This window comes from Strongylocentrotus purpuratus, unplaced genomic scaffold, assembly GCF_000002235.5.
Source record: "Strongylocentrotus purpuratus isolate Spur 01 unplaced genomic scaffold, Spur_5.0 spur5_scaffold_13, whole genome shotgun sequence".
NCBI classification, from domain to species: domain Eukaryota; kingdom Metazoa; phylum Echinodermata; class Echinoidea; order Camarodonta; family Strongylocentrotidae; genus Strongylocentrotus; species Strongylocentrotus purpuratus.
Genome location: NW_022145598.1, coordinates 8,380,285 through 8,396,794, shown reverse-complemented (window position 1 = coordinate 8,396,794; position 16,510 = coordinate 8,380,285). Strand labels below are relative to the sequence as shown.

Genomic DNA, 16,510 nt, shown 5'->3' with positions numbered 1-16,510 from the left:
GTACGTACGTACATGTACGTCTGTACGTACGTACGTCCCGTTCTCGTGATCGCGTTATCTGAAGAACCGATTGATGGATTCCTGCCAAACTTTGGTCATGTATGTATCTTGCAGAGCCGATGAACTGATTAGATTTTGGGGTCACAAGGTCAAAGGTCAAAGGTCACAGGGCTCATTATGTTTGCAAAAACAGCTCGTGATCGCGTTATCTGAAGAACCGATTGATGAATTCCCGCCAAACTTTGGTCATGTAGTATCATGCAGAGCCAATGAACTGATTAGATTTTGGGGTCACGAGGTCAAAGGCCAAAGGTCACAGGGCTCATTATGTATGCAAAAACAGCTCGTGATCGCGTTATCTCAAGAACCGATCGATGGATTCCTGCCAAATTTAGGTCATGTATGTTACTTGCAGAGCCGATGAACTGATTAGATTTTGGGGTCACAAGGTCAAAGGTCAAAGGTCACAGGGCACATTATGTATGCAAAAAATAGCTTGTGATCGTACAATCATTAGAACAGATTGATGGATTCCTGCCAAACTTCATTTATGTATCTTGCAGAGCCAATAAACTGAGTAGATTCTTGGTTCATAAGGTCAAAGGTCATTGGCTCATTATGTATGCAAAAATAGCTTGTGAAAGCATTCTCATTAGAACTGACAGATGGATTACTATTTAACTCAGGACATCTTGCAGAGCCAATGAACTGAGTAGATTTTAGAGTCATGAGGTCAAAGATCAAAGGGTCATATATGTATATGAGAAATTGCTTGTAATCACGATATTCTGAGAACCTGTTAATGGATTACAATTGAACTGGAATTTTAAAAATTTCTTCTGTTTTGGTTTCTAAAATTGCTCTATGACGGAGGCATCATTTTCTTCTCTGGTAATAAAATGAGCTGTAAAGGGTACATGAGCATTTGTCTACATCAATAACCCACTTCTTGTAATGGCCAAAATTAAACTGATGGAATCATTGCGCAGCATAAAACGTACAACTATTTGGTACAATGGACTGAATATCATTAACTGGCTCTATAGCTCTTAAGTTGATTCGACAACTAATAGTCGTTATTTTCCCACATTTTCAAGCCCCCTTTATTTTAGGGAAGTTCTAACTTAGTATTATTTTTCAAATGCCGTTGGAATTTAACCTTTTCATTTTATTGGCCTGCAAATGGGACATAGTACCTTTAAGCGCCATATGAATCGAGACTATTTTTATTATTATAACAAGTTTTATGAAACAGAGCCCTGATTTGGTTGTAGAGAAGGAGTAATTATGGAATCGGAAGTGCAATGTGATTAATTTATCTAAGTACATGTCCATGTATTGTGGTTACCTGTTTCCTATTTTTTTTCTTTCTACTTTTCATTCTTTTTCTTCTTCTCCCCCCCCCCCCTCCCCCCTTTGCATGCTATGCCACTAACATGTATGTAATTTGAAGGTTTTCATTCACATCATATTGGTTCCAAAGAAGTGATATTGATTGAACAAAACTGTCACTGAATTTATATGGTTGCATCTTTTTATATGCTGTATATGACTGGTAAAGATTAAGAATTGAACACAAATTTGTTAAATGACAAAGGCATTTTTCAAGTACGTAGATAAAAGATACATGTATGATGTGTCATGACAATCATTGTATTACATTTTGCTGTTCAATTTTTTTTTAATACAAACAAAAAAGAAGGAAAAGAAACGGAATACCCGGTACATGAAAGTTACTGAGCTACAGATAGTTTTCTATTAAACAGCTTTTGGGTCTATTTTTGTCATAGGTAAATGAACATGTACACTCTGTATTAATGTTCTTCAAATGCCAAATATGTTCACTCTCTTTTCATTTTCTTTTAAATCTTTTAAAATTGAGGTTAATATTACGATTTTATGTTCTTGGAATAATGTGTTTATGTCAATTTCAATTTCAATTGTACACATGTGATGTAATAGTCCTAGTGTAAAATTATTAACAGTAATTAATTTCCAACTGAATCCTAAAAGTTTACTTCCAGAATTTTTCTTTAAGGTAAACAGTGTTAGATAAGGTTTGTGGATGTCAGAAATGGAATCTTGATTTATTTATTTGTATAGTAAGTCCTAGATATCAAAACAGTTTCTTGATGATGTGTGTATTTCAGATCAAAGGTTGTGTTGAGCATGTGGACAAAAAAGTCGAATAGTTCTTGGAAACATGGAGGAAAAAAAGGTATATTGTTTAGACACCTTTTTTTACATGAACACCAAAGATTCAACATGAATGGGAAAATGATTTAACTGTGCATATTTATTTCAACCAAAATGTGTTATGGAGTAAATGTTACATTGTATTTGTAAACCATTTTGAACATGACCTACAGTACGTATCATGGGCGTCAGTCCTTCGTAATACCTATTGTTTGGGGGGGGGGATGAATGAATAGATCATCCCCCCCTGAACAATAGGTATCAATTACAGATTTACGCCCATGGTACGTATGTATCTTATTTTTATCATGATGGAGTATAATGCGCTATATAGTTCTGTAATATCATTTTGTGGATCTTTACAATACACCAAAGATCTTCTTGGGCATTAACTCCCTTTTTTTATAACTAAGGAAATTCCAAATTGATTGATTTTCCCCCCATTGCCAATTTGATATGCACACCCATCATTTCCTTTATTTATTGATATATAAATACCGTATTTGGTTTTATTCATACATGTAGGCGTATGATCATATAAATATATTTATCAATTATTTAGTACAATTTCTTGTATGTTTATTCATAGTTCATATGTTTTATTCATGTAGTTGTAAATGTTCAGAGTACATGTCTTTACTACATGTACATGTACTATTGAATTGAAGAGAACAATTATGCATATTCACTGACTTGTGTACTGCTCAAATGTGTTGTATCATTTTAATAATGAAATATTCTGTTGTGCCAAATTACCGCATACAAGATATTCAAGAAATGTAGCTTCTTCTTTTTTCATGTAAATTGTGTCTAAACTCCTCTTAATTGTGCATTAGCTATACAAAATAAGGACAAATTACTTTTTTGTGTATTATATTATATCTGGACTTCCCCTGTAAAAGTGGGTACTGATATTTTGTTCTTTAATTTTGCAATGTGTCGTGTTTGCAAACTGCCAAATTTTTTTTACAAATTAATTTTAATGTGCTTTTTTTTCTTTCCAACTCATATTCTAATATATGACATCTCTTTTATTGATTGAACTGAAATTATCTTGTGATCAACGGCATTATACTTGTTAACTTGTTTGTATTTAACCATGAATATTTATAGTAGGATATGTTTTTTCTTTGTGTACACATATTTTGTAGTTAATGATCCCAGATAGTATCGATGAAATCATCTTTTGTGATCAATGGCATTATATTTGTTAACTTGTTTGTATTTAACCATGAATACTTATAGTAGCTAGGTATGTTTTACGTGTATACATTATTTTGTAGTCAATGATCCCAGATAGTATCGCGTTTAGTTAGCTTGTATTTGTTGATGTTTTTCTGTATTTAGCTGCAAGTAATTCATGAGAATTGTTGTTTCATGCTTGTTGAACTTGATAAATTTTGAATGTAAAATATTAAATATTTTATATTTCAAGTACATTTGTGTCAGTTGTTACAATTTGCATCACCTCTTTCATTAAAAGAGTCATAGGAAATCATTTTTGTCATGTGTACTGGGAAACACAACCACCTACACATGTACACAGTAACGTCTTGCTCTCTCATTTTCTGCCCAGTTTCGTCCCTTTTCTTTCTTGCTCATTTGCTAGCTTGCATGCTCTCTTGTAAACTCTCTTGCGTCCGGTCTTGCTTGCTCTTTCAGGGTTACACTCCTAGTTATCTTTCGATTGCTCTCTCTCTCTATTACTCTTATGCTACTTTTTCTCTACCTAACTCTCTCTTGTTATAATAATAATATAATAATAATTTAAGATTTGTATAGCACATATCTGCCTATAATGGCACTCAAGGCGCACAAAAAAGATTCACTATTAACATTTCAAATACAAACAATAAACAAATTGAAATTAACAAACTAATAATAAATCAACAAATCAAAAAACAAATGCAAATTACAGATTCAGTAAGACATTGAAATGTTCATGTGAGTTAATCATATTTTTCCTTCATAAGGTAGGTCTTTAGATGCTTGTGGAATAGTTCAACTGTATTACTTAGTTTAATGTATGAAGGGAGTGCATTCCACAAACGCGGGGCTGCTACAGAGAAGGACCTGTCGCCCCAAGACCGCCTTGTTCGAGCTTCCTGAAACTGGTGGACATTTCCTGAACGTAGACCAAGTCTAGAGGATCTCTTCTCCTCCAGTTGCTCTTTTATCTAGTTTATCTAGTTTAGCTCTCATTTGCTCTATCTCTCCCCCCCCCCCCCCCCCCCCTCCCCCCCCCCTCTCTCTCCCTCACCCTCTCTCTGTCTCTCTTTTCTTAACCAGACCGTTTATATTAAAAAATCTGAACTATAACTAATTTCCACTTTCTCCCCCCCCCCCCCCCCCCCCCCCCCACCTCCCCCGAGTGTATTTTGGCAAAGAATATTTTCAAAAGCAGTTTACTGTGTCTTGTGTTAATGAACATTTATAATGTAAAAGTACTAGGTACTCAATGAAGAAGAATATTCCCCTCTCATTTTAGATTCAGAAATGATGTTTATTCCTTCAGATCATAGCATATCACTATTAGATATTTATAAAATACAATTAGATGACAAACCTGAAGAAAAACATGACAAACATAAGCTGTACATGTACATCTAGCTTCAGTTCTAACCTGAAGAGAGAGATGGAGAAAAAAAAAAATGCATTTTTATTTTTTGCAACTCGAAAGAAATGTGTGTTGTAGAACCCGTCTAGAAAGGCCACCCGTCAACAGAAGTCACTTTCCCTGTTTCCCTTTGGTGGCCTCAATAGACATATGATAGTCCATATCTAATCTACATCTACCCTAATCTACTGTGATTTCTTTCAAAATCATGTCATAATTGGGTTGAATGGTGTGTTATGGCCAGACATGATCAGTTTTATAGTGTATCCTATTTTAGGGATATTCTTAAAGGCCCACTGCACTACTTGTAGCTACGTGCGCCCTCTATATAACAAACAATGCCTAATCGGTGACCATTGGTCCCCCATGATCCTCTTTTTCTTATGTTAACTGAGAGCTGAGTTGATGAGATAACCACCTGTCCAGTGACCTTGCAGGGCAGTCTAATCCCTCCTGTAAACTACGGCAGATAAGCTGTAAGAAATGAGACAAACCCAACCATTTGCACAAAAAAAGGCATTTTCAACAAGAACACGCAGGGCTAGAGCCGCTAGAGGCTTTACACATGTCTTTTTTGTTGGAATACCCTTTAAAAAACAAAAATATATTTTACACACTTTACAATCAGAACTGGTCTCTCTTTTATGTCTCCATACAACTATCTTTTTATTAAATCTTACATATCATAGGTTAGAATTGATCATATTTCACTGTAAGAAATTAAAATTAGAATTATTTACAAATTAGTCAGGAAGTCCACAGGACTTGTAATAGTCTGGTTTCAAGGCACTAGAAAATTCTTTTTGCGCTGTTTTTCTACACCTATCAATTCTATGTGCATCACAACTGTAGTAAAAACAAATGCCTATTTATCTCATTCTTCTACACAGTATATTGAATCTCGCGTAACTTGTGGTTAATTCTTAATTGAAGTTATTTCCTACATCCACATGTACCCATAGCATATTGAAAAGAGGGAGTTGCGACATGCGCGCAAACACGTCTGCGATCAAAGATCAATTTATCGAACTCCAAATAACTTCCTCCCACATACAATCTCTACAGGAAGGAACTATTTGAGCTCCATGAATTGATATTTGATGGCATATACGTGCCTGTGTCACAACTATCGCTCTCAATATGCTATGCATGTACCTAATGTATCTTTATCAATATAAGCACTATTTTCTAGAATAAAAATAATTGTAATAAACACTGGACTACAAACTTCTCGACACCCTGGAATATTTGTACCGGTGCATGTCGCAAACAATTATACCTAATTATCAAGATATAGAATCAAACAAAATCTGTAATATCTCAATGAGCTTAGAAGAAAATAGCCTAGTGCCTTGAAGCCAGGCTAGAAGCATACATATTCAATAGGAAATCATAATTAGCATTAAACGTAACTACAAACGGAAGAAATGAGGACATTGAGGAAATCAGAAATACCAGAATGTTTACAAGGAGACGGGACATGACGTCCAGAGACCCATGACCTGATTCAGAAGAGAGACATTAAAAACGCTTTCAAAAATTTACAATTATCTCCAGTGTACTAGATTTGTAACACATATATCATACTATCATTAAGATTCTACCCTCCGATTGGTCAAAAGTGGGAAAACATAGTCTATTGATTTTAGAATCATAATGACAGGGTAATAGCCCTTCTTTTATCATCTACATTGTGCATGAAGTTATGGATAACACACGTCAAAGGTACATTGCACATGAGCAGTGTGCGTATAAAGATTCTCTGATTAAAAACAAATCTACAAATCTGCCCTGCAGTGTGATGTTACACACTTTCAGCATGTTTCTAACAGGAGACCCAGAAAGGTTCAGTATTGTATACCTAGGGCCCGTCTTATAAACAGTTGAGATAAATCACAACTTACTTGCGATTGATATCATTCACAACCATGTAAATAGGACATTGTAAACTTGCGATTGATTGAAGGACTTGCGATTGATAAGAATCTTTATGAGACGGGGCCCTCCACATAGACAAAAGAAGAAACATCGATCAGACTTAAACCAGTCTGTCTCTACAGACCACAGTTTACAGATTTTAGCGGGTGCACTGGATGTATGTAAGCAGTTATACATTGTGCCACGCGACCTATTAAAACACTATTAAGCCCAGAAACGTTACTACAGAACTAAAAGGGCTAGTATACCTGAAAAAATCCATCGCTGAGACGGGTATGCTATTCCGTTAGCATTAGTGTTTAGCAGGGGTGTTTCACAAAGATCCTATCTCGAACTTGAATCTAAGTTGGACTTAAAAATTATGGAGAGCCATTTGTAGCCTTACAATGAAATATTCAAAAGCAAAAAAACAAGTATTTTAGACTTTTTATAAATTCCACATCAAGAACATCAAATATATTTGATGATAGAAAATATGAATGATTTGAATCAACATTACATGCCTTTTAAATTAACTTGTACAAAATATTTTCATAGATGCCAACAGCTTTCCATAACTGTTAAGTCAAACCTAGAGATAAGTTCAACTTAGGATCTTTGAGTTTGAGCTTTTATGATACACTCTGGAGAGCCAGAAGGGCTGTAATTCTATGTAAATAATTAAAGTATTTGTGATAATACCCTTCTGTTTCTCAACAGACATCATGGAATAGTCAGGTTCAGGATTAATTATACAGTGGAACCTCATTATAAAGAGCTCTGATAACTATAACAAGGTATCTGTTATAACAAGGTAAAATTGCTGGTCCAAGTTCTTTATATTCTTTTGCTTTTTTACCCTGATACAACAAGATTCCTGATATAACAAGGTAATTTCCATGGTGCCAATGACCTTGCTTGGCGTAAAATAAAAACTTGTTGTATTGCCCCTCGCGACCATTTTTAAAAAGTTTTTTTTTTAGACCGTTTTTTAGAATTTTTTGTATTAATGAATACAAAAATATGTATTTTGTTTGACTTAGGATATAAATGCATAAAATCAAATTATTCCAAACAATCTTCACATTGCTAGCAAGTTTTACAGGTAGTTGAAAACCAACTTCGTCAGCAGGGAAGCACAGAGTGTTGTCTCAACACAACATTGCAAACCATGGATTATTATGAGGTGAAAAAGATATGAATGGAATGATGACTCTGAAACACATGTATTAAAGCATTAAAAACTGAGAAATATCAGCCAAAAGAGGGTGGGAAAAAAAACACAAAAAAAACAATCAAAACTGAAAAATATCGGCCCAAAGAGGGCGACCAAAAAAAAAGTTAAAAAAAAAAAAAAACTTTTCTGACCGACTGACCCATGTTTTGGCACCTAAAGGGCAATACAACAAGTTTTTTATTTTAAGCCTTATAATGAGGTTCCACTGTAATAGCTAAATTGACATTATGTCTGCTTGGAGCAAGAGGGAAAGGTTTGATCACCATTTTCTGATAAGACATTTGATAAAAACAACCATAAGATTTGTTCCAGATTGTCGTGCTCCGTCTTCTATTGAAGTAGCGATCAGGAATGCGCTCATCTGCCATTGTTAGAAGTGGGGTAAATAGCATCTGGCTGGGTAAAGACACTACGGAAGGACTTTCTTCAAGAAATCGCGTACTAGGAGCATTTCCTGAAGAAAAAAAAGGAAAAAAAAAGAAAAGAAAAGAAAATATACAAGAAGACATTTATTATTCGGTTCCCAGTGTGTTTGGAGGCAGATGCATACATAGATTCAACAATCTCTAGTAATATCTACTTATGTCATCAATATATTTAATAGGAATGTAAAGAACCATACAAAGAGAAAGAGAGAGAAAGAAAGAGAAAAAGAGCGAGAGAGAGAGAGAGAGAGAGAGAGAGAGAGAGGGAGAGAGAGAGAGAGAGAGAGAGAGAGAGAGGAGAGAGAGAAAGAGGAGACTTGGAAAATAATGGTATTGTCTGCTGGGAATAGACCGGGGGGGGGGGGGGGGGGGGGTTCACAAAGACTAAAATCCTTAAGTTGGACTTGAACTATGGCAGTCCATTCATGCCAATGGTTGCTCTCACCATTGGTCTCTCAAGGGATGTCACAAATCTACAGAATTTACATTTTTTATAGTTCGCAGTTGAAGACAAAAAGTAACTTACATTTTTAAAGTTATATTTATTAAAAACTACGGACGGTTTGCGATTTATGCCCTTAAAAAGTCTAGAACCAGATGTAAAATTAGAGAAAAAAACCCTTAGAAATGATGATCTTTAGATAATATAATGAACTATCAACAAATGTAAATTCTGTAGATTTATGACCACGATTTGTATGCCGTCCCTTGAGAAATCAATGCGAGGAATGGTTAGAGGAACAAGTGGCATTAATGGCCTGTCATAGTTTAAGTCCAACTTAAGTCAATCTTAATCTTTGTGAAACACTCCCCTGGAAGGAACCTCTATCGCAAAGTGACCAGTCTGTTTCTACAGAACAAAGTTAATAGTAATAATAATAATAATTCCGCTTTTATATAGTGCCCAATACATCGATACACCGATGTTTCTAAGCACTTTACAGATATATTATTACCCTGGTCATTGGATTCAGGCTTACCTGCACACAATGTATGCATATTCTCCACTCCCTTGGAAGCATTTCCACCAGTCACCATTTTACAAGCGCACACTTGCTCATCTAAACACATTAACTTTCGCATCCTACCGGGTACCCATTTAACACCTGGGTGGAGAGTGGCAAATGAAGATTAATGTCTTGCCAAAGGACATTGGTGCCGCAGCGGGACTCAAACCGCGGACCTTGAGATCCACAGTCCGATGACATATCCACTCGGCCACGACACCTCTACAATAATAGACACACCGACTCACCTCAGAACAAGAACTATGTCCAAGACCAGGATATTTATGGAACTCTGGACTGGAGACCTGGGTTTGTAACAAATTATGGGTCATCTGGCCCAGACTGAAAGGAAGAATATTGTCAGAGGTTCCATGGCATTGCAGTAGAGGCATGGGCTTCTTGCTGACTCCATCCGTCTGTAGGGATAAGAATATTCTTTTATTTCATTCCATTTATTTATTTCACTCTCTTTTAAAAAACATAAAAAGTATATACATGCTTGTTCGTTATCAACATAGGATAAAAGGAAGGGGGGAATAATGAAAGCCAAAATTGACTTGATGAAAATGTCCCCAAATAAATACTTAGCATAAACAAGAAACAAACTTATTTTATATAAAAAACATCGTACATACATTCACAACGACAGAGGACAGAGGAAAGATAAGAAGAGAGAGAAGATAAAAAGAAGGAAGATAAGAAGAAGGAAGTTACAACATAATAAATGACAATTTCGTTTTGTTCCACTTAAATAACTCTTATACATATTTTTTCTTATTCTCGTACGTATGTTTGGTATGAAGGGTTCCATGTCGCTAAACTACATTCAAGATGTGAGCTCCAAATATATAACCTCTGTTAAAGCCCGTCTGTACTAGTGTGGCCAGGGGGGATTAAACCTCCCTGTAAGGTCACTAACAGGTGGCTATCTCATAAAATCAGCTCTCAATTAACATAAGAAAAAGAGGATCATGTGGGACCAATGGTCACTGATTAAGCATCATTTGCTATATAGAGGGCGCAAGTACATGTAGCTATAATTAGTACAGTGGGGCTTTAAGAGATATTGCAAGTTTAGATACTCTAAATTAACATAAAAGTAACTTGTTATTAGACTTGTTGGCACAGCTGTAGACACTCACATAGAATAAACCCTGCACGGAACACTTGGGTTACAGATACATGCAGATAGACAGTTGGATAGATAGAAAGACAGAAAGATAGATAGATAGATAGATAGTAGATAGCTAAAGAGAAAAAGAGAAAGAGAGACCGATAGGGAGGGGGAGAGAGAGAGAGAGAGAGAGAGAGAAAGAGAGAGAGAGAGAGAGAGAGAGAGAGAGACACACACAGTGTACACATAGAGAAAGACAGACAGAGACAGAGGGAGATGAGAGAAAGACAGAGAGAATAAGCCAGGCTGAGACTCACTTTAAATGTCTGATGCAGAGGCATCCATGTACTGAGCGCTAATACACCCGCATATGGCCTGTCGTCCGTTAATGCCGAGTAGAGTGAAACAGCACCCCCTTGTGAGAAACCTCCTATGACAATTCGATTAGGTGCGATACCGTGGCTTTCCTCTTCCGCAACCATTTTTAATACTGTAACCAAAACAAAACCCACATGCAGTAAGATAGTATAAAAATAATGCACAGTAGTGAGGGTATTAAGTAAGAATTACCCACACAAGGTACCGAGTGTGAGTCATTTTACTATTGCCCGAACAAAATGAGGTGTATTATTTGTTTTATAAGATTATGTTTTATTTGTTTTATAAAATGAAGTTTTATAATAACATGATTTTACTAATGACCGGTCATTATCAAAGTTACGTGTTAGGCAAAATAAATGCATACCGGTAGTCACTTGTAAGCTCTCAAACAATCATTTGCTTAGGTGAGGCGTCAAAAATAAATATACCAGCCAGCGGCAGCTAACTGCACTTGTGCGTCCTGGCTGCATTTTTTAAATTAGCTCAGCCGGCTACCGCTGGCGGTAGGAAATGGCATTCAAAAGCATGCGCCGGCTGCCGCCTTTCGAATGGAAACCGAGCCTCAGATCCCAGCCTGGCGCAAGCCGGCTGGGCTAATAAGTGAAAAATAATTGCCCCAGCCAGGCTTCCGCCGTAATTACAGCCTCGATGCGCCAATACGTGAGGCGGCAGCCTGCTGGTATCGATATTTTTGACGCCTCGCCTTAGGATCCATGTCATCATCTTATAAGTGTTTTTGCAAGGAGTTATTAAATTGTACCAATCAGACAAAAATATTTTGCCCTGCGTGTTATGGGTTCCACACAGCCATGTATATTCAAGATATGAGCTCAAAATATCATTTGTAGAAAAAGAGATATTGAAGTTTATGTTTTGCTGGTCATAACAACAACTTTACTGCACACAGTTATTTCAGCCCATTTCCCTCAAAATTCAATTCAATTAAAAACATTTAAAATTAACTCCTGATTACTAAAAATAAAAGATAACCCAAATTGTCTAAACAGGATAGATGAAAACCAAGCAGAGCTACCAACCCTGTGCAACCAAAAAACGGAACCATGATGATCAAAAAAACGAATTTCAAGCAAAAAAAAAAGGAATTTATTAAAATGAAACTTACAACCACGCGCGACACACTTCCAATGCAGAAATTTCAATTTCTCATGCTGTTATTTCCATATTAGGACCTACATGTATAGTTTATTTGCAAGTAGGTAGTTCTTTTGGTATTATGATTCTTTTTGAGAATGTTTACACCTTTCACTTTTTTTCATCTTTCTTTTTTGTTTCCTATTTGTAAATTTGTACTCTTCATAAATCTCTATTGAAGTTTTCTATTGAAGTAGTGATCAACATTTTGGGGCATTTGGTTGATGAGCAGTATGTGCAAAAAAAACAAAAAAACAAAACAACGTACACTGTACTACTGTAATTTTGAGAGAAAAAACAGAATAATTTTGGGAAAAACATAATGGTAGGCAGCTCTGACCAAGCTACATCAGCAGAATTTTCTCTTTGTAACTTACAATTTGCGGAAGCCTTCAGGATACCCTCCTTGTCTTCCTTCCCCTCGGCCCCCAACGAGATGATGTCAAACCATGACGGCATCACCATACCCATGTTCAGCGTGACCGGATTATTAGGTCTGCACCAAGAAGTGTTAAAAGACAGGATTAAAAGGGTTAATCAACTTCCAAATGAGTACCAAAAAGTGTTAAAAGACATGTTTAAGAGTGTAGAAAGATGATCTTCACAAATTGAGATGTAAAATCAGGATGGCATGACCATTCCAAAGTCTAGCGGGACTGGCATATAAGCTCTGTACCAAAAAGTATTAAAAGACAGGATTAGAAGATCCCTCCTAAACAAGAAATCAAATCGGGACGGCATGACCATTCCAAAGTTTAGCGTGACCGGCATACTAGGCCTGCACCAAGAAGTATTAAAAGACAGGTTTAAGAGTGTTATTAAACTTTCAGATGATCTTTCCTAAACAAGATGTCAAACCGGGATAGCACGCACTATGAATATGACTGACAAAGAAAGCGGACAAAATATACAGTTCCTCAGGTAGACAAAAGAACATCCCTTCACCGCTATTATGTAAAAAATGTGTAGAACAGGTGTCACATGCATATTCACTATTATGGTAATAGCAGTTGAGGGATGTTCCTTTGTCTATCTGAGAAACTGTATATTTTGTCCGCTTTCATTGTCCGTCATGTTCATAGTGATGACCATTCCAAAGTTTAGTATGACGGGCATATTATATCTGATTGATAAAGTATTACGAAACAGCTTAAAAATGCGAGTAATGCAACTTTTTGAATACTTTTGACGATCAGTTATAACATGAGAAGAGACCCGGGAGATACCGTGATTCAATTTGATTTTTCCACCCAGGAACAGGTGATGCCAATTACCGTACTTAATTATCCTGCTTTTAAATATTATAGATATACTTACGCATTAGGAAATATGTATTTGATGTGAGGCTCTTTGATCTCTTCAAATGACGAACACCAGCCATGACTGTTAGCAAACAAGAAGAAGAAGAAGAATGTGTGTATTATAACAAAAAAAGCCAACAAAAAGCCAACATTGGCATTGGCTGGTATAAAACGCACAAGACGCTATCTCGTTTTTTCGACGGCTGGTTCAAAATAATAGAATATTTGTGGGGCCCCACAAATATTTAAAATGGTTATATTTATGGATATTTCAGCCATCTCTGAACCGATTTTGATCAAACAAAATCAAGATGATTTTGTCATTTAAATTGTATGCTCTTTCAAATTTGACACTCAGTTTTTCATCATCTCACAACAAAAATTATTTTATGTAGTGTCCTCTATACCAAAACTCAACTATTCTTTAACCACTTGACTGCTGTTGGTCTAATACGTGTTCATACCCTCTGTGCTACTGTGCTACTTGCACTAACATCCAATTAGTGGGACTACAATCTACAACATTACTTTCATCACCAGAGCTTTGACTTTCATTATCAAAATCACTCCCTAGATCCATAAAGTCTCCCTCTTCGCCTTCTGAAATATCTAAACAATCACTGAAATCACAATCTCTTTGTCATCAAATGTATTACCGTAAACCTTTTTGCCCCCGAAAAAAAAAAAAAAATCAAATTCGGGGGGGGGGGGGGGGGGGGGAGGGGGTGTGGTTTATACACGGTACACCAACAAAAAACAAAAAAACAAACAAAAAAATTAAAAACAATTTTAAAGTTTCGATTCATGCCCCTCCACCTGGCGCTATGCCTGGCAATGTCTCCCAGCTCAGTAATCGGTGTGTTGACTCACCACTAGGAAACTAGAACAACACTCAAATTTGTCTGTCATCTTGGTTTGAAAGTAATCTTTCTGATAGATCTCAATATTTAATTTATAATAATAATTCCTCCAATTTTTCTTCTATTACACGGCGTACCACAAGGTTCTATCCTTGGTCCTCTACTGTTTTTTAATTTACATTAATGATCTTACACATTCAGCTGCACCTCGCAGTTAAATGAAAGGCCTTCCCGCGTGGGTTTTTCAACACGGACCTGGCTTGCTGCAGACAGAGTCGGCAAAAAAGAGTCAGCAAAAAAACATTAAATTTTTTTTTTTTTAGGGCGAAAAAGATGGGTGCGGTTAATACACGAGGGCGGTTTATACACCGTTAATTACGGTACATATATGTGGTCCGCAGCCAAGTGGTTTATAATCTTCCACACAGATGTAAAAAGAATCAGAAAGTCACAAACTATTTCAACTTTACCAGGACTCAACCTTTTGATTTGAAACGCACAAACTCACCCTTGATCACCAAGTCCATGCAGAAATATCACCTGCACAACAAAGAAATGAAATAGAAATATACAATATTTAATTAAAACTAAACAAAACATGGACCTTAGTTGGACAGCAAGGAAAATTCATTTCTTTATTTCCATTTAACAAACACCACTTGAATAAGAGAAAGATTAATTGCCTGCAGGGATGGGTGAAGGAGGGAGGGCACAATGTTAGAAAAGTCTATGAAAAGCAAAGAAGGAAAAAGTAAAATATCTCCTTTCTCCTTCAACCCCCTTTTATTTTTATTTATTTATTTATTATTATTATTATTTTTTTTTTTTTTATTTATTTTTTTTTTTTTGGGGGGGGGGGGGGGGGGGGGGGCTTATGCCCTGTCTAAAGCAAGTAAAGACCTAGTCCGCCCCTGGACTGTTGTGCATGATTTCGCTATCGTCTGGTTGAGTGCACACCCCACAGCCCACACACACACACACACACACACATAGGCACATGCAGAATAGTCGTACTCCCACAACATTTTTTTCGGGGAAAGTGAATCACTGGAGTAAGTGAATGAGCGCTGTAAGATGACTGCGCCATCTGTTGGTTATGTGAGGGGGTTGCGCATCAATAAAAATCGTCCGGGAGGTGGACCAGTGAAGACCAGGCGTCAGGTTTAAGTGAATCAGTAGAACACGGGCCAAAGACATCATGAGAAGAGGCATCCCGCACCTCCATCTATAGCCCGTTTCATAGTTTAGGGGGATTGGGATATATTTATTATACATCAATATCAGGGGTGAAAGTGAGCACTAAAAAAAATAGGTTTTTTGTTTTCCCCTCAACCACGCCCCCCTTGAGTAAAAAAAAGAGAAGAGGATTTGCGAGAAAAAATGGCATCTAACAACATTCCCCCCCCCCCCCCTTTCGAGTAAGAAAATTGGGAAAAATCAGGATAAAATAGGGAAGAAGAATTTTTTTTTTTTTTTTTTAAATCGGGAAGAATAAAAAAATTTGGGGAAAAATCGGGAAAAATCAACAACAAAAAAAAAATCAGAAAAACGATTTAAATCAGGTTTTTATCAGGCCTGCAATACTGACCGTAGCTGTGTGCTTAGCGGAAGGCAACAGGGCTGGTCCAGTGCAAGCGGCCATACTGGAGTAGGAATTACCGCACATGTACTGGTTGCTGATTGGACGATTCAAATTCTCTCCCAATCTGATTGGACAGTTCCCCGGCTGGTCTCTTTCCCTCCTGCTCTCACTCCAAACGCCCGGTGCGGGATTCTGCTGTGTGTGGGCGGGGCTTGACGTGTGGTGGTTGCTGATTGGTTGTTGGCCGGTGATGAGAGAGCTGATTGGCTGGATTTGGACCAGGATAGAGGTGAGACTAACCAGGGACGGAATCCTGCTTGGTAGTCTTAGTGGAGCAAACAGTCCAGACATCTAAATGGTCTGAATACAAAAAAATGGAAATATAATATAAATATAATTGAATAACCAGGAAGTCCAACTAGTAGAGGTGTTGCAGTCTAGTGGATAAGTCACCTGACTGCAGATCACAAGGTACGGGGTATGAGTCCCGCCGTGGCACTAATGTCCTTTTGCAAGACTACATTTGCTACTCTTCACCCAGGTGTTAAATGGGTACCGGGTAGGACGCAAAAGTTAATGTGGTTAGATGAGCAAGTGTGCGCTTGTAAACATGGCGCCTGGCTGGAATGCTCCCCAGGGAGTGGAGAATGTGCACACAGTGTGTGCGGGCAAGTAGTGGCGTAATGATTCAGACATCTAAATGGTCTGAATACAAATAGAG

The 16,510-nt window shown here is 37.0% G+C and overlaps 1 protein-coding gene across 2 annotated transcripts in view; it reads right to left on the bottom strand.

Moving 5' to 3' along the window:
* Nucleotides 1–8,029: 8,029 nt before the first annotated feature.
* Nucleotides 8,030–16,510, bottom strand: part of LOC584566 (acyl-protein thioesterase 2) — a 33,799-nt gene continuing 25,318 nt past the window's right edge. The window contains exons 2-8 of one of the 2 annotated variants that reach the window (XM_011670153.2): nt 15,796–16,149; nt 14,716–14,747; nt 13,364–13,429; nt 12,424–12,542; nt 10,831–11,003; nt 9,648–9,815; nt 8,030–8,421 (exon numbers count right to left, since the gene is read on the bottom strand). In XM_011670153.2, coding sequence (XP_011668455.2) covers nt 8,377–8,421; nt 9,648–9,815; nt 10,831–11,003; nt 12,424–12,542; nt 13,364–13,429; nt 14,716–14,747; nt 15,796–16,140 — 948 coding nt within the window. In that variant the 5' untranslated portion in view covers nt 16,141–16,149 and the 3' untranslated portion in view covers nt 8,030–8,376. The remainder of the gene's footprint in view (nt 8,422–9,647; nt 9,816–10,830; nt 11,004–12,423; nt 12,543–13,363; nt 13,430–14,715; nt 14,748–15,795; nt 16,150–16,510) is intronic. The other variant, XM_030982830.1, reaches the window with a different exon arrangement.